The following is an 18,768-nucleotide window of genomic DNA, read 5'->3' on the forward strand; positions in this document are numbered from 1 at the left end:
TCAAATATGTAATTAGTTTCACTGTATGAGTCAAAATCTTAAAATTAGACCCTTTTTTGTATGCATTGCTTACGGAAAAAAGGGTCTAATTTTAAAATTTTCACAACAAACTTGTTCGCCATATGGAGGCTCGACCTTAGCATCAAGGCATGCCCGTGTGTTTTTAAATAAGCTCCCCAAATCCGATTGGAGTTTGGGATCTCCAAATGTTTTACAATCCACACTTTTTGCACATCAGAAAAAAAAATAGGAATAATATATCAACCTGTGTATTAAATGAAATATGATAATTTAACAATGTTTTTTATTTAATTATGTATGTATAAAATTAATTATTATATCTATATTAAACAGCTGTTAGTATCATACCAAATGAAGGCAATTTTATTTCTGCACGGCATACTATTCAATACCGAAATTATTGCATCGTTGTCAATATTCGGTTACAGAATATAACCAAATCGTCACGATTTAGTTTTATATCGTCACCGTATAAGCCATGGACGTTGTTACTGACTTTATAATAATTATAACCTCCTTGAGACAAATTATTACTGCTGGGGTAACATGAAACATCACTACGCGGTGACTAGACGTGCTTGTCACCAAAATGAGACAAATCATCACCTCTGTGGTAGAGCCGTATAGTGACTCCGCACGGTGACGATTTGATGATAAAATTATTTTGAGTGTAGAATCTCAAAAAACTGTCTCATACTAAATTGAGATTCTCATATGCAGAACCGTATTTAATATTTTTTTCCAAGAAAGTGAACGATTCAGCTTACTCATGTAAATATGTAAACCACTTTATCAAATTTACATTAGTTACGTATATAAGTATACCTGAATAGGAAGGCAATACATTAGGGACAATTTCGTATATTGCACAATTTTTTTGCTTGACTCTCACAAATCAATAAATGTTTGTGTACATTTCCATAAGTTATGAGATAGTAATGTAACCCGTAATTTATTTCGCGTTCTTGCCGACTTTGATTAATTTGTGATAATTTGCTCATCATAGGTGAAACATGTATCCAAAATCATATTGTTTAATTTACCAATTGACAGCATTCTCAAGACAGGAAGTCCAATTAACCTCCACTCCAATCAGTTACATAAGTGCATTTGATAATTATGTAGTTTCCCCCCAAAAAAGTGGTTCATTACCAATCCACTACATAAATTGCCAGTATCTTGTAACTTGTTGGCGAAGGATAGTGTCATGAAAACCTCTTCCGTCCAACGTTTCCTAACCATCTCCCGCTACTTAGGAATCCTCCCAATAAAATTGGAATTGGGCCATGTAACAATTTCAACCACATCGTTGGTTGCGTGTACCATCCTGTGTACCATTTCTTGCTCTACTTTCCTCCAAATAATCCCATGGTACACGAAATCCTCAGAATGGTACCGGAGTTCGGAAAGTTCCACAGACAAAATGATTTTTACGGCATATCTTTCCATCTTTTTCGTTCAACGAGTCCTCTGGCATCCGATGGCTCTTTGGCAGACTGCAAAAATCCAATCTCTCTTGGAATCTATGGGTCAATTGGGACTTGCGGATTCTCCGTCAATATTTAGCCCCCAGTTTTACATCCTTTCGATCGGGTCTGTCGTCAGTGCCTGGACCATGGTTTCCGTCATGTCGAAGGATTTAGATAATCTGTTTGAAGATTCGTCAGATTTTAGGGGATACAAATATCTCCCGCTAAACTTGCTTGTACAAGGTATTGCCAATTTGTCGATAGGGAAAATTCATAAAATGGTAGCAAAGAGAGATATGTAGGACTGGGTTGGTAAAAATCGCAAAAATTTGCATTACACATAAACGTTTTCAAAATTATAAGCAAAACAGGAATCTAAAACAGTAAACTAAACATTCATACTTCACTTACAAAATTGATAACATACAGCATAAATAAATTGAATACGTTTTGATTTCATTTCAGGCACTGGAACACCTCTCGCCGCCGAAATATTTACCCATGCTGCAAACGGCCTTTGTGAAATAGTATTTACCGTTTTCATCTCCCTTTTCATAGATTTTCATCGCGCTGTACGAAAATCTCTCACCAATTTGGAGCTCCATGAACGAACACCCGCTAATGTGTCCCTATTGTGGTGGGATAAAAGCGTTTGGTAGCCATAATTTTTTAATACCGTTAACCAAAATGGGGCATCTGATGAAAATTTTGGCGAAAGCAAACTCGTTGGGGGATCAGTTTATTTTTGTTTTTGGAACCATGTCCATATTTATTTTAATAACGGCCGTCCACATCTTGCTCGTCACGGTGTACAGATTAAGCAATTCTGCAGCTGGAGATGGTCAAGCAATTAAGCAGACGATGGCAATGGTTGTGATTGTCTTGTTTGGAGTTTTGAAGATGGTCGTGATCATTGAGGTTGGGCAGGATATCAAGAATAAGGTAGTTTTTTAATTTAACTTTAGACGCCTTAAAATTTAAAATACTCATTCTCTAGTCACCCCGTAATGAGTCTTGGGGTTGAATCTGTGCGCCCATTTTGGAACTCGTGCCTTTACCGGCGAGAATTTGAAAATTCGGAGACTTGAAGAAATTGGCAGAGGTAAATTTTGCACTTACGTAATGTTTTTTTTTAATTCTAGCGTGACAAGATTAGCGCAACTTTGTCCTACCTGGGGACGACCACTGGAGGTAAACCGTCTACCTATGATTCCTCAGTTTGTCCCCTTATTTTGGAATTACGACAACTTCTCGGTCTCGAAAAATTCGAAATTTGCCCCTGCAACTTTTTCACATTGGACAGAAGACTAATTGCAACGGTGAGGTTGAGACATTTAAACAAATTCATGTAAATATTTCTTAAATTTTAAAAGTATATCCTTCCCTACAATTCAGATGATAAGCACGGTGGTCACCTTTGTGATTGTGATTGCACAAATGAAAGAATCGGAAAGGAACGGGTGACTAAAGATGGTCGCACATAATACAATATGAATTTGTGTAATAGAATAACATAGTCGTTGTAGAATATTATTTACATAACTTCATGTAAAATAAAAATAAGTTCTTAATAAAATAATTAATTGGTGATGGATAAGAAAAATAATTTACAATTAAATAATTATTAATTATTAATTTCTACCTATTAATTTTTAATACATAATAAAATTAGTAAATTAGTAAATCTTCAAGTAATTTTAGATTTGACATTTCCCCAACATTGTTTTTCAAAGTCTTTCTCGATATATGTAAGCTGTTACTTTCTAAAACGTCGGACCACATGGATCAAGGATGGTTTTTACATTAAAATTCGATTTCCATTCGATTATATTAAAATGAATAAGCAATTATCGCAAGCCACGTTATGGCAGGCTGTTCACTAATCTGATTCGTGTTGAAATATTATTGGCAATATCATAAGGTACTTATGTAATAAATGATAACTGCAAAACTCAAAGTAAAACAATCCCCGTTGCATGATACGTGGCAACAAGTGAGGATTATTGAATGGTTAATTGAATACAATTTGTCAAGGTTGAACCATATTTTATCATCACAGATATGACGCATTGTGAGACATGAGGAATATGCATGCCCAAAAAACAACTCAAGTACATACACACATATTTCATACAAAAGCATATTACTACAAATAATAATGACTGGAACGTTATTTTTATAAATTAATAATTTAGAAACGTTTCGCTATATAAAGGAAACGTTTTACAATAAAAGTAGTATAACCTTATTAACATAGAAAGGAATCCTCAGCCAAATTTTGGCACACACTCAGATCGAGCGCAATGTTGGCATATCTGACAAATATAAAGGTAAACCCTGACATAAAAAGAGTGGCCTCAAGTTCCATTTTGGTTCATTATCTCTCTTACTCTGTCTGTCTGGTCTTTTGCAAAGCATAAATTAAAATTAACTACAGTTACAAGTATAATGGTGCTTTTTCCAGCACTAATAATTTTAGTTGTAAGCCTTCTCTTCGGTTATGTTAAGTATTTTCGTAAATCAAGAGGCTCAAAATATTTTGCAAGTTTCTTACAGTTCCTGTTTCACTATAGCCCTCAAGTCAATCCTTTTAAGACAAGTTCTACGAAAAGAATCAATTTTGTAGATAATTTTATCTGCAATTACAATGTTCGCCATCGATTTTGGATGATTCCAGATTTATGTCAACACATTTCAAAAAAGTATGGAAAACTTGCAGAACTTGACCTATTCGGGCAACGCATTGTGGTAGTTACAGATCATAAAATTAGTAACGCTTTCATGACCAAGCACACAAAACGTTTGAGACAGCGGTTTGGAAATGAGGGTGGGTTAAAGAAGCTCAACATGTTACACACTGGACTTATTTGGAATAATGATGTCGCTGCGTGGAAAAATAATCGCGCAATTTTTGAATCAACGCTGGCAAACGGAGCGAGGATGTTGGGCGAGCTGAGCGAGTAAGTAGAAAAACTGAAATGGAAATTTAGAAATTCTTGTAAGCATTTAAATATTTAAATTTTCGATCATCCTGTTTTTCGATAACTCATTAGTACTCAGACAAAAAAAATTACAAAAAATTAATAAACCTTTGAATACAATTTTTTATTTTTTATTATTTAGCTCCTATTTTACGTCCACCTTGTCACCATCCATAAAAGTGGGACAACCCAACTCCATCTTGACTCTCTTGAGGAATTATACCGTAACCATGACAATGGAAGGGTTATTCGGCCTAGACTCTTGCAAATCCCCGTCTTGGCGGGATAACGTAAAAGCTACGGTGGGAAACTACTTTAAAGCCTGGGAATTCTTTCTTCTCACCCCAAACACGGAACAACTCGAGGAGGAAGAACGCCACAAAAAATTTTGCCATGCAATCACCTCCCTATCTCGACAAATTCTTGCCAGCGCTAAAACAACAAACCAATCAAAATTCATTGAAGATTTAGCCCTAGTGAAAGCCAACGATGAAAATCAAATTGTTCAATGTATCACCGAAATGCTACTGGCTGGAACGGATACGTCGTCTCTAACAATGTTTTATACAAGCCTACTTCTCACAGACAATCCGCAAGTTGGGAATCAATTATCGAAACTAATTAACGATTCTTCCACCCCTGAAAGTAATACAATTGAGCAAATGATCTCAAACCTGTACTACGAATCTATGCGTCTTGTATCAGTAGGGCCCGTAATTTTGCGACAGGCCGAAGACAACATTTCTCTAGAGGGGCCAGACTTCAATTTAAAGCTGAATAAAGGAGACGGTATTGTTTTTAATATTGCCGGCCAAAATTTGAACGAAGATCCATTCACCTGCGCTAAGAAATTTGACCCAAACAGATACGACACTGGGGGGAGAGTTATCCCCTAACTTTTGGCACGGGGAGTAAATCTTGTGTCGGGAAACCGTTTGCGGAGCGGGAAATGAAGTTATTTTTCTCTTGGTTTTTAAAGAAATGGACCCTCCTTGGGACTACGGAGGATGTGATGGGCTTGCTCAAAACGCGGTGGGATATTGCAAATGCTCCCTTGACAGATTTGAAACTGTATATCTTTCCTAGGATTGGAGTGCATTTTATTGGGAATTGTGAGACTGTATTGGACACGGTGAAAGAATTTAGAATGCAATTTCCAAGATTGCAGTGTATTAAACTGAATGGGTTTGATGACGTTGAATTGGCTGAGGTGTGGGAAGGAAGTAAAAATAAATTTGTAATAATTTATGGCGGATCGGTTCAAGAATATGGTAAAGTTAAGGTTCCTGATAATGATTTAATTATTTTCTTTGAAAATTGTGAAGGAGAGATGGATCGAGAATGTGGGAAGGATGCAAACTTTTTAAAATACCGGGTAGAAAAGGTTAAATATAATAATGAGGGTGGGAACAATGTGAGAAATGTTGTAGATATTATTACTACCCGTGTTGCAGTTTAGCAAAATTGCAAAAACTGTTGATGAAATAAATAATTAAGATACGGAAAGGCCTTTTCAGATAGTAACAATGTGTAATTTGCTTATACTTATTACTAAATATTTGTTCTTGCAATCCTTAATTGCACACATATATAGTTTATAGAGAGCATATAGGTATTTAAATAAATATTTTCCTTGTCAAAATTTGAACACGATTATGTCAGAAACTTTCAGGATTTGCTTTTCAATATACAATATACAGGTTTTCATGTAAGTTTTATCTGACCCCATACATGAATCTTATACATGTATTTATATCCTTTGGAAATTAAGTATAAAAGTAAAATAAAATAATTTTGGAATTACATAATATACACATCCAACTCCATTTTTTGCCACTCAATTCAACAAACATGTAAAGTCAAGGCAATTTACTTGGTTTTACATGTTTGTTAATACAATTATGCATATGTGTAATATTAAATAATTAGGTATACACTTTTGAGGCCATTTCACCACAATTTTTAAAATTACTTATCAGGGTTCACCCTGGACTGCTGTTTTCTGTCATGGTCGAGTTGCGGGGTCCCAGAATACCTTTAATTACCTCTGTGGATCCTAATGGGGAGCCCGAACATTTTTCTACAATTGGTACAATGAGACCCCTCAACTCGACTATCTATCTGTCCAGGGTCATCCCTGATAAGTAATGTTAAAAATTGTAGTGAAATGGCCTCAATAATGTATGCATTTTCGAGGTCATGCGATACCATTGCATGTTACGGTATATCTGTTACGGTATAACCCTAGTGCTCTCACGGGCCTATGGTAAAGTCCGGTCCGGTCCGATCCATCCCATATGATTAACATTAGCCCGGGCCGCCCGTTGAGAGCACTATATAACCCACGTGGTTGATATACGCTTTGTATTCATTAAACAAATAGTTGGCATGCCAATATTCCTGTCTTTATGGCAAGGTTGACTTCTCAATGCCTAATCAGTCACGATATATAGAATTTCTATAACTTAATGCTTTCACTGGCATTTTAATTTTCATTTTCACTGGCATTTTAATTTTCATTTTCACTGGCATTTTCATTTTCATTTTCACTGGCATTGTGCATAATTTAGTATTGACACAAATTCGACATGAATATTATAATACTAAATAAGTTTATGTGGTGTCCGTCAGAAGACGCCTGTAAATAATATGTTACTAGCATATGTGTTCAAATTTTATTTCCCCCATTTATGTATACTTCATTTATCGACATTCACTTCAAGCCAATACGAATCAGAAAAACTAACGTCGACCAATCTCCCTTGATCTTAGATTTGAAGTCAACATGAAGGAACATCAACGAAGCATGAACGTACATATTTGATTGAACCACACAAATTTAAAACTAAAATAAGTTCGACACAATCTGTACTTTCCTAACAATAGATAATTAAAATGTTGACATATTTCTTCTTATTCTGCATTGTAACCATTATCCGTGCTACGTCACTAATGCATGTATATATCGGGAGTTTTGACATTTTTGGACAATGTACAATAAAGTTTCATCGAGCATTTTTTTCCGATAAATATGAACAACGAGATCTTCTGGACTATCTAGCACTAGAAAATAGTCGAAATCGAGAAGTGATTTTTATGCAATACCTCTACGGTGCAACTAAGCTTAAGGCAAACAGCACCACTCATGCGCTAGACTTTAAGGTAAAGGAAGATTGCGCTATTAACGTGATCATACAGTATAAGTTCACGAATTTGTATATAAAATCCAACATGGTACAAAGCACGCGGGACTACGCGAGAGACGACGCCATATTTATAATGGTCTCAATATCAGCCAGCAGCTATAGAGTGGAACCAATAGAAGGGTTCGGAAATATGAGAATGTTTCTTGCACTCGTGTCAAAACAAGGAGAAGGCAGTTTACAAACATATAATTGTGGTTCTATTGCTTTATATGTGACGAACCATGGTTTACACCAGGAAACTTTGAAGAAGCCTCTAATTTCAAAATCAATCGGTACTATTGGGCCAAGGAGATCTATATTCTTGCCCCAACGCCCGCAATACCCCATATCAAAAATTGCAATCAGACCTTGGTTTATAGCTCATTCAAATTCCTTTGTAATGCGCCCTCCCGCTTACTCTTGACAATTAGCGAAATTTATAATGTAACCATTATGGTTGGGTATTATGACGCATCTATAGTTTCAAGGTTCGGTTGGTACTTTAGTACTTTTACATTTGAAACTTATCCATATACAATGTCGAACAGAATTATCCTCACCCGCCAGATGGGCTTGGACATTGTCTATTGTAATTATGACGTGTGGTCTGCCCACAGCGGTTTATTAACTTGGGCCATTCCATTTCAGAATGTTGTGTGGGCTGTATTCATTCCTATAGTAATTCTAATAGTTGTTTCATCAAGTGTGGTGTACTGTTTAAGTATGAATATTAAATTCAATGCCATTCTACATGCCATAGTGGACTCCTTTTTCCAAATATTTGCAAGCTTGTTCAGACAAGGGATCTCAAATGGGCCGGTGAACAAATCAAATTGTATCCTTATGGTCCTACTATTTTTTAGCTTTGTATTGATGGCGCACTATGAGTTTTTTCTTACCGTAACGCTAATCTCCCCACCGCAATATCGGCCATATACAACAATGCAGGACATGTTGAATGCTGGCTTCCATTTTACATACAGGATCAACGATAACACGGAACATATTGTGTATCGTGAGTCCATTGCGCAGGATTTGAATGCATGGAGTATGCCTTCCTACCCTAACCGAATTAATGTTACAAATTCTAGTGCAGTTGAAATGGCTGACAAGCATTTGAATCCAACAACCTCGAAGCATGGAATTCTTCTGCAAAATCATGATGTACAACCTGTTCTTTTAAGGAAATTGCAAAATGTTTACAACTGCTATAGGATAGAAAATGTTTGTATGATTAAGACATTTTCGGACATTGTGGACTCTCCTTTTTATAGCAAATTTAAGCGTACTGTAACTTTCTTAGAACAGTCGGGAATAATCCTGCAATGGGAACTATATTTCGATTATGGGAAGACAGTTATATATTTCCGTGAGAATAGCAAAGCATTAGCTTCTTATAACAAGGATTATATCACATATCACCATTTATTATCAATTTTCCAATTATATATGGTTCTCATCCTAACTTCGTTAGTGGCCATGGCATTAGAAAACCGATATATTATTGCATCATGGGGACATGTAATGATAAATTCATAGGTCGGATACCTCATGCCCTCCGCCCTCCTCCCCTCCTTCCTGCCGCCAAGCTCAAAATCTCAAATTAAGTTTATGCTCTTAAATGCTTGTAAGTAATTTTCAGCTTACATACTTTCGTTCAACGAAGCCTTATTTCTTCCGTCTGAATAAATAACAAGTATTTGAAATTTTAAGTAATATTCCCACTTGCATAAAGCAAATTCCGAATTAAATAAGGTAGCCAATGATTCAACGCATTTGAGCGTAAATATAACGAACAAATGCTATCGTTTCATGGAATTCTAAAACAATCTGGAATTACTTTTTTAACAAACACTTTTTTACAATATTTATCTGATTCGAGAGTACAGAAAAAGATCGTTTGTTGGGGTACAGGTTGAAACAGATTTTATACAATTCTTACATCCCAGGTCGTTTTTGTTGGTGTGGTTTTTGCCTGTACAGGCTTTTGCGGTGATTGTATTTTGTTTAGAATAAAACATAATAATCTCGTTATCAGTACATAATATCTTACATATGTATTAACCACACTATCATAATATTCATGCATGTGTGCAAAGGCTTAAAATCCCTGTTCCATTTGGTCATAGGAAAATTCAGCATTTACTAATTATTTACATAAGTAAGTATGACGCACAACAATACAATTCAATTCAATAAAATATACAAACTTACAATTAAACACATGTTGTGCAAAGCCTGCACAACCTTGTAGGAATTCATCGGCAAATAATTAACTTAAATTAAATTTTGTGGTTGTGACTGTAATTTGGATTGTAGAGATAGGAAATCTTGTACTTCTACTGTCAAATTTACAGTACAATCACAATATTTTACGCTTCCTCAACCTGCCTAGTATCTCTATCATATCTAATCCATCAACTTAAAATTTTAAAATTATTCCATCATTATTACTCCAATCATCTCACGGTGTTTCACCACTTTGTTGTTCCTGCTTCACCTCTTGAATAAAACAGTACACGATAAAAATACAATACGCATCTACAAGGATGCCAACCCCACCCTGCACCAAGTCTACGACATGTCCCGTTCGAACTTTCACACAATCAATGATGAATCTCGCAAATATTAAGATCAATACGATGATACTGACAGTCAACCAGATCCAGCATTTTGTCCGATTTCTCTAAAAAAAATATGGATCGAGATCAGCAAATCTGTTATTAGACAATAATATGAATAAACATTCATTGTTTTTTCACTTATTATTTTCTTACATCTCTTGCCCCCTGCCACAGCACAATTGCCAAAATCAAGTTTACGCAACTTGCCCCAAGGAGAAGGGACATCACAACAATCAACACCGTCTCTGTGTTACATGATAATTATTTTGATTAATTTAATTACTTTTATTTTTTATTTGAATTAAATTCCAATATTAACTCGAAATATCCTCATGGTCCTTCTTAACTTCTTTTTCCACCTCGTCATAGTACTTTGTCACGGCAAGGAGACCAAGAATTGATGTTATCAGAATGATCACTGATCCAATCTGGACACAAAGACAGGGTCAATAAATAAATTAATTATCAGTATTAATTCAAATCATTGCTGTCTCACAATTTGTAGGACTGCAATAATTTCGCTCCCAGTTTGAAGACTACACCCACAGCAGCAGGGATTCATCACCATTTTATCACAATCCTCAGAAAGATTCCTACCGTTCTTATTATTCTGTCTTGTTGGGTGATTCGTTGCTAAGGAAGTCTTGCAGAGGAATGAGAACAGAGGATTGTGCCACTTTCTCCGACTGAACAACCGGATGAAGGAAAATTATAGTGCGTGTCAATATATGCTAGCTATTCATGTTTCGATTCAAGTAGATGGTTACACAGGAGAAAAGTAAAGTAAATGATGTATATCGATCGATTAGTTGTTAGGTTGCGATTCCGATAACTATTTACCTACATATGAAGGATTATTTGTCCGTGTGAAAAAGGACAAAAATTGGATAGTTCTCCGTATTAAAGTTGGATGACACTTTTGTACATACGTATGTACAAAATCTGTCAGGAACAGGTGCGAAACTTCAATTTATTTATAATAGTTTTATATACAGTACGTGATATTTGTATGAAGAAATTAGCGATTCATGCATTTTCCACTCCACCACTGCTGATAATAAAAAAAATAACAAGCAAATTATTCAATCTCAATCAAGCTACATAATGCACACAGTAATAAAATTGTACATCAATCCAATAATTTAAAAGGTGTAAAGGTCAAATGAAAATACGTAATCATAGGAATTAAACCGTCAATCGTATCAGATTAATAATAACTCAGCATATTTTGGGGTCCCACCATCGCCAAACAGAAAACATATCGTCGTACTCATTCTAAATTGACCTTAAGTGCGGTCCACCCTAAATTTTAAAAATACCCAAGTGAAGTCGACTCTTAATTCTAAAAACACTTAAAACCACGAGAAAGTTCTACCTGCAAACACAAAATTATTTGATTATTTTCTTATGATAATGATAAATAGTACTCAAATTCAAAATACGTAACAGGTAAGATCTGGAAACATGTGATTGTGTTAGAGAGTGTGGATCAGTATTGCTTGTTGAAAATTTTAGTCAGATTCCAGACTCTACATGTATACTTGGCTGGCTAATTCACGTTAAGAGCTGAACCAGCCCAACCGTTTCACAAACGCAGTTTCCATTATTTAGCGAAAGGCAGAGTGAGACTCGGATTCTGGTGGGTATCCACCACCACCGCTGACTGTCGTTGCCAGTGCCGTATGGTGGTCCGTCTCACTTCTCACTCTCTTCAAATTGTTTACCGGGATTATGAACCAACTCGTGTTGAGATGCTTTTCATCTCTTACACGAGTTGGTTCAGTTGATAAAATTCTCCGAATTTTTAATAAAAATAATTTAAAAAACGTGGAAGTTTTTTTAATAAAATATTTAAAAAAAGTGCAACATGGAGGCTCACTCCACCCCCACGCAGCAGCGACCTGCACCACCACCCCCAATTTCGCCCCTGCCACCACCACCACCCCCAATTTCGACACAACCACCAGCACCACCCCCAATTTCGACCATGTCATCATCATCACCACCACCGGATGTCATCAAACCCACCATCATCCCTGAAGAAAATCAAGGTAGGTATCCCTTTTTAATAATAGGGAGGGTGGGTGTGGGGGGGGAATTCGGGGCAAATCTTCGCGTGGGAGATGATTTTGCATCGATCATCTCCTTTCCTGGTACCACTCCTCCCACCGGCGTCCGTCGGTGGGGGGACCTAGCTGGCTACCTCTGCCAGTATGTTCCTCTATAAAAAAGAGGTGGTACCAGAAGAGAGGGGCATGCTGGCTGTTTTTGTTTTTAGCCAGTTTTTAACCTTTTGGTTGTTTTTGCAGAAAATGCAGAAACATCAACTCGCGCGGAAGGTAATTTTTATTTTTAAATTTAATGCTGTAATGTAATTAAAATATCGAAACATTATGAAATTAAAAATATGGTAAAATTTGGTTAAAATTTGGTAACATTTGGTAAAATTTGGTAAAGATTTATAATGTGAAAACAATAAATTGGATATTTACTAAATTTGATGATAATTATAAAATTGGCAAAAAAATCATACGCTGGATATTTATTGAAATTAATGAGAATTTTAAAAGTTGGAAAAAATCAGAACCTGGATAATTATTTTAATTAACAAGAATTATGAAAATTTCTGAAAGAGCCTAAATATCTATTTAAATTAATATGAAGATTAGTAAGATAATTCAGAGGGTGGACATTTATTTAAATTAACGAGAAATATCAAAATTGGCAACAAAAATTCAGATCTTGGATATTTATTTAAATTGACAAGAATTAAAATAATTTACAAAAAATCAGAGGTTGGATAATTATTGAAATTAACGAGAATTATGAAAATTGATGAAAGAATTCAGAGTCTGGCTATTTATTAAAATTAATGAGAATTATGAAAATTGGCAAAAAAATCAGAGAGAGAGGATATTTATTAAAATTCATGGGTGGGATAATTATGTAAATGTTGCAACGCATTAAAAATTTTAGTTTGTCTATTTATATTTCACAGCACGTCTCTGCGATATTGGAGTCTTGGTTAGTCAGCATGGCTGGACGTGCTCTGAAGACAACGCCCCTGTTTTCGACAAGAACATGCAGAGCAAAACTATGCAGTCCCTTAGGCAGACATTCCCAGGTTTATCTTTCAAACTTGTTTTTAGTGATAATATTTTCTGCACAAAATGCTGTGAATTTTTTGGGCGGCGGAGAAATGCCGTCAAATGTTGTCATCCCAAACATAATGATAAGTTTAATGGCAAACGTGTGAGGTATATTACTGCGGAAGAATACTTCACCGAGTTCAAGTCGGTTGGATTACTACCAAATCAACCAATATACACGGACGCAAAATTCTGCTACGGTGATAACGAAGACACTCAAGATCAAGAGTCCCAAGATCCCACCTTTGCAGAACCTGCCACAAAGAAGAGATTGGTTGAAACGCTAACCAATATCAGGCAGACAATTTCTCCCTCAGCCCCTGAGATAACATTTAATAGAAGAAACCTCAAACAACAAGGTAATCTAGTGCAAAGGGAACTTGAGCAAGTTACGAAATCAATCACAACCGGATTCCAAGGAGTCGGAGTGCCAATTCCAGAAATGAATCAGGAACAACTTCTGCAGGATTCTACAGATCTCAACTGGATAATGAAGAACTTAAAATCAAGAATGCAAGGATGTTCTCAAGCCGAAAAAAACAACTGCTAACCTTGGTTCCGCCGTCCTGGAGTATCAAGAAAACTCAAGATTTCTTCAATGTTGGAAAACGTTTGGTTCAGGGGAGCCGCAAACGCCGAAAAGAAACCGACACCATTCTTCCTCCCGTAAAACCAAAATCTGGATGCAAAATTACGCAAGAAACCAAATCTAGAATTCAAGATTTCTACTATCAAGACGATGTTTCAAGAGCCTGCCCAGGACAGAAGGACTTCTTATCAGTCAAGAACAAGGAAACAGGAAAACGGGAACATAAGCAGAAACGTTACCTCCTAAGCAATCTGCGGGAACTCTACGCAATTTTCATGACTCAACACCCGGATTCCAAAGTTGGTAAATCTTCATTCATGATGCTGCGGCCACGAGAGTGCATCTCGTTAACCAGCAAGGGATACCACAACGTTTGTGTGTGTATTCACCATGAAAATGTAAAACTTTTATTCCACGCCATCAAGATTTCTTCAACTTCTGCAATTTGTACCATCATCTAAAGGACTTTGGGATTCCAGCAGAATGGCATTTTGGCGCAACTGCTCATCAAAAGGGACCTCCAGATGCTCAAGGAGGAATTGCAAAACGTGGAGCAAGAACCGCATCTCTTCATGGCGCTATAATTACAACAGCCATAGAATTATTCCAATGGTGCAGCTCCAATATTCGTGGAATTGAATATATTTTCATCTCGGATTCCGAAATCCAGAAGATTATTGAAGAAAAGGATTTGACCACAAGATACGAGACAATTACAACAATCTCTGGAACTCAACAAGCACATCGAATTGAAATTGGATCTGGCAAAATTCACCTTTACGAAGTTTCGCAAGACACCACGGTGATGGCAACGAAAATAATGGAATCCGAAGTTGTTCAACCCCCTCTGGTCATCATCGATGAGTGCTCCGTCGGCGATTGGGTCGCAAGTGTATACGAAAACCAGTGGTACGTGGCCATCATCGAAGAAGTGGATCTTGCCGACCAAGAAGTCAAGGTGACTTTCTGGAAACAGAACACCTCAAAATCAAAACGTGGAACGTCTTATATTTCTGAAAACGCGTCCTGTTACATCAAAATTGGACAAATTCTCAAGAAGATCTTCCCCTCAAGAGCATCAAGACGTGGAAGGACAATCAACATCTCACTGGAGGAGCAGGAAGAAGTAGACAGACTCTTTGGACAATATCAGCGATGAAGTTGATACCTCGTAGTTTCAAGAAAGAAGAAGGACGTGGTGGCGAAGATTGTCGTCGGATGGTGGTGTTGGTGGCTGTTTCCCGAAGATATTTTTTAATAAATTTATTTATTAAATTATATCATTAAATACTTTTATAAACCTGTTGTAAAATAAGTTTATAAACTTATTTAATTCCTTCAATCCTTCTAAAATAAAATCTCTTGGTAATTTGGTCATGATAGCATATCGCAAATTAATTACTATAAGTTGGCTATCAATGACTTGTTTTTAATTGGTAAGAATGTTAGTTTAATTATCCCGCGATAATTAAATTAACATCACCTAAGGCGCAAAGGACCAGGGTCCGAGATTGCTGCTATCTCGCTGATGACTGGATTTTCCAGCAGGAAGTATTTATTATTAAATAATTCTTGGACTAAGCATAGTCGAAACCCGAAACCCGAAATTACTGTTCAGTGTCTAGTAGACACCACATCTCCAATTAGCGTCATCATAAATTCGGGAGTTTAAAATTTAGGGTGATTGAAATAAACTGAATTTGCTTATCCCAAAAATTGATAAGTCTGGTGACAACCACTATAGGGTTAATTTTCGAGTAGATGTCACCATTATACATTCAGAAAAGCTTAAGTTTTAAATTTGGGGCGAATTGGACAAACTAAATTTGCTTATCTTAAAAACTGATAAGCGCAGTGATAAGCCCGATAGCGTTTATTTTCGAGTGGATACTACCATTATATATTCAGATAAGCTTAAGTTTTAAATTTGGGGAGATTTGGACAAACTAAATTTGCTTATCTTAAAAACTGATAAGCGCAGTGATAAGCCCGATAGCGTTTATTTTCGAGTGGATACTACCATTATATATTCAGATAAGCTTAAGTTTTAAATTTGGGGAGATTTGGACAAACTAAATTTGCTTATCTTAAAAACTGATAAGCGCAGTGATAAGCCCGATAGCGTTTATTTTCGAGTGGATACTACCATTATATATTCAGATAAGCTTAAGTTTTAAATTTGGGGCGAATTGGACAAACTAAATTTGCTTATCTTAAAAACTGATAAGCGCAGTGATAAGCCCGATAGCGTTAATTTTCGAATGCATATCATCATTATAAATTCAGAAAAGCTTAAGTTTTAAGTTTGGGGCGATTTGGATAAACTAAATTTGCTTATCTGAAAAATTGATAACTTCGTTGATAAGCCTCATAGCGTTAATTTTCGAATGCATATCATCATTATAAATTCAGAAAAGCTTAAGTTTTAAATTTGGGGCGATTTGAGGCTGTTTTAATAGCTTATATGTAATTACCTTTATGTATATCATAAATACCTATACATTGTTACGGCTCCTGCCGTATAAGCCCCTCCCTCAGATACTTTGACCCCAAAAAAGTCATGGTAGCGGTAATTTCGCAGCGGACAACAAAAGCGGAAAATGTGGCACTTCTGACGAAGAAAAATCTGGCATCAGGTTGTCAGCCGCGAAATGACCGCTAAGGTCACTTTTTTAACGATTTATATGTAGGTCGAAAAACCGCCAATTTTCGAATTTTGAAAGTCTTGATGCATCAAAATGTTCATATTCATGAGGGAAGTCAAATGTCAAATGCAAGTTGGTATCTACTTCTTTCTGTACCGAGTGTACATTGACCTTCTCATTTTTCCCAATTTTCTTCCCCAATTTTTGAAGGGGGTGTGGTTGAATATAATTCAAAAACAGCTATGCTATATTAACCCCCCCACCCAAAACTGAATTTGTAATTTTTTATGTGCAATTTGGTGAAATCGATGCGAAAAAGACTTGCACTTTTGGCTCATTTTGTATCACATTTCTACTTCACGTCGGGGATATAAACTCCCAAAGTACTGGATCAACATGCGAATCGATAATTTTACCTGATGTAAAAATTCAATAATAATTATTTATATATGTAGCTGCATATAATTTGTGAATTTGTTCCTTAGTATGATGGATGTCCAACATGGGAAAACGAGCCAACTTATTTTCCATATCCGTATGATTGTAGGAAATTCATCGAGTGTGGAAACGGTGACGCTATGGTTCAATGTTGTGCCCCACGAACAGTATGGGATCAGGATTTACTGGTCTGCAACCACGAAGCATTTACTCCTTGTGTAATTGTCACAACTGAAGGTTGGACCAGGTAAGTCAAAGATTATGTACATGCTGTTATTATTTCGAAAATTATGTGAAGTGAACCGCTAATTAATAAGTAACCTCACTTAGACTAATTATCGAAACGAATTTGGGAGTTGAATGATAGTCGATCGAGATAAATATAATAATCACAAATTTAGTTTAAATTTAATATCAAATTTAATAATATTTAATTTAAGAGATCTAATTTAATTCTCTAATTGTTTTATTTTTTAAATTTTTGTCTTTAATTTAATTTACTCCTAGAAAACTAGCAACCTTTAATCTTGTATTTGATGAAATAAAGTGTTGCATTTTTTAAAATTTTAATGTAGTGCTCCTACTCCAACCACAACTACTCCGACCACAACCGTGCCCACGACAACTACTCCAACTACGACCACAACCGTGCCCACGACAACTACTCCAACTACGACCACAACCGTGCCCACGACAACTACTCCAACTACGACCACAACCGTGCCCACGACAACTACTCCAACTACGACCACAACCGTGCCCACGACAACTACTCCAACTACGACCACAACCGTGCCCACGACAACTACTCCAACTACGACCACAACCGTGCCCACGACAACTACTCCAACTACGACCACAACTACTCCAACAACAACCACGCCGACCACTACTGCTCCAACCACCACGAGGCCGACCACAACTACCACAACGCTGGCCACAACTACTCGAACTACCACCACGCCGACCACAAGTATTAGACCCACAACCACCACTCCTACAACTACTAGGCCTACAACAACTACTAGGCCGACAACAACTACTAGGCCTACAACAACTACTAGACCAACCACGACTAACCCTACAACTACAACAACACCACCAATACAAATCGGAACGTCCTACATGATTATTAACGTTCAAGCTAATAAGGTAAGAACCAAGTTAAACCAGGCTAGTTTTATTTTTTGAGTACGAATAGTCGAAGGCCAAGTGTACTTGGATTGTCGGTTAAATCGATACGATATCGTATCGGCTGTGCCATAAATATTTGCTACATAGATAAAAACCTTTTCGTAGCGACCTTTTCGTACCTCGCTAGTACCCTGGATTTACTCTATTAATATCTCCCTAAATTAAAGGTATCATAGCTTGAAATCTTAAATATCTCGGAAACTATCCGCCATACGGCTGGCATGTAGAAATGTATATTCTAGTAAATTTTCAACCACTGTACCATGTTCTTCAAGTCAGTGGAAAGCTTACAAAATCCATTTTCCTGCTTGGAAGAACTTGTTTAGAAGTCACCGACCACGGGATTGTGCCTCATGATAACAATAGTCAAAGAAACTAAGACTTACTAACTTTAACACAGTAGGCACTATATTGGTTAAAGTTTCCTGAAATTTAAAAGGAAATAGTTCAAGATTATTTCTTGACGCAGCGTC

The 18,768-nt window shown here is 36.4% G+C and overlaps 3 protein-coding genes across 3 annotated transcripts; 2 read left to right on the forward strand and 1 right to left on the reverse strand.

Moving 5' to 3' along the window:
• The first annotated feature begins 3,621 nt into the window (after window positions 1–3,621).
• LOC110862754 (aromatase 2) lies at window positions 3,622–6,272 on the forward strand. The gene is made up of 2 exons (XM_022111971.2): window positions 3,622–4,450; window positions 4,614–6,272. Exons 1-2 carry the CDS (start codon window positions 3,939–3,941, stop codon window positions 5,365–5,367), a joined length of 1,266 nt encoding a protein of 421 aa, XP_021967663.2. The 5' UTR covers window positions 3,622–3,938; the 3' UTR covers window positions 5,368–6,272.
• Window positions 6,273–9,206: 2,934 nt separating this feature from the next.
• Window positions 9,207–11,242, reverse strand: LOC118433671. The gene is made up of 4 exons (XM_035845844.1): window positions 10,777–11,242; window positions 10,600–10,708; window positions 10,434–10,525; window positions 9,207–10,342 (listed from the first exon to the last, which is right to left on the reverse strand). The coding sequence occupies exons 1-4, from the start codon at window positions 10,846–10,848 to the stop codon at window positions 10,121–10,123; spliced, it is 495 nt and encodes a 164-aa protein (XP_035701737.1). The 5' UTR covers window positions 10,849–11,242; the 3' UTR covers window positions 9,207–10,120.
• Window positions 11,243–17,241: 5,999 nt separating this feature from the next.
• Window positions 17,242–18,471, forward strand: LOC110862747 (salivary glue protein Sgs-3). The gene is made up of 3 exons (XM_022111963.1): window positions 17,242–17,348; window positions 17,677–18,253; window positions 18,463–18,471. The coding sequence occupies exons 1-3, from the start codon at window positions 17,242–17,244 to the stop codon at window positions 18,469–18,471; spliced, it is 693 nt and encodes a 230-aa protein (XP_021967655.1).
• The last annotated feature ends 297 nt before the right edge of the window (window positions 18,472–18,768 follow it).

The sequence above is a fragment of the Folsomia candida genome, unplaced genomic scaffold (assembly GCF_002217175.1).
Source record: "Folsomia candida strain VU population unplaced genomic scaffold, ASM221717v1 Fcan01_Sc067, whole genome shotgun sequence".
Lineage (NCBI taxonomy): Eukaryota > Metazoa > Arthropoda > Collembola > Entomobryomorpha > Isotomidae > Folsomia > Folsomia candida.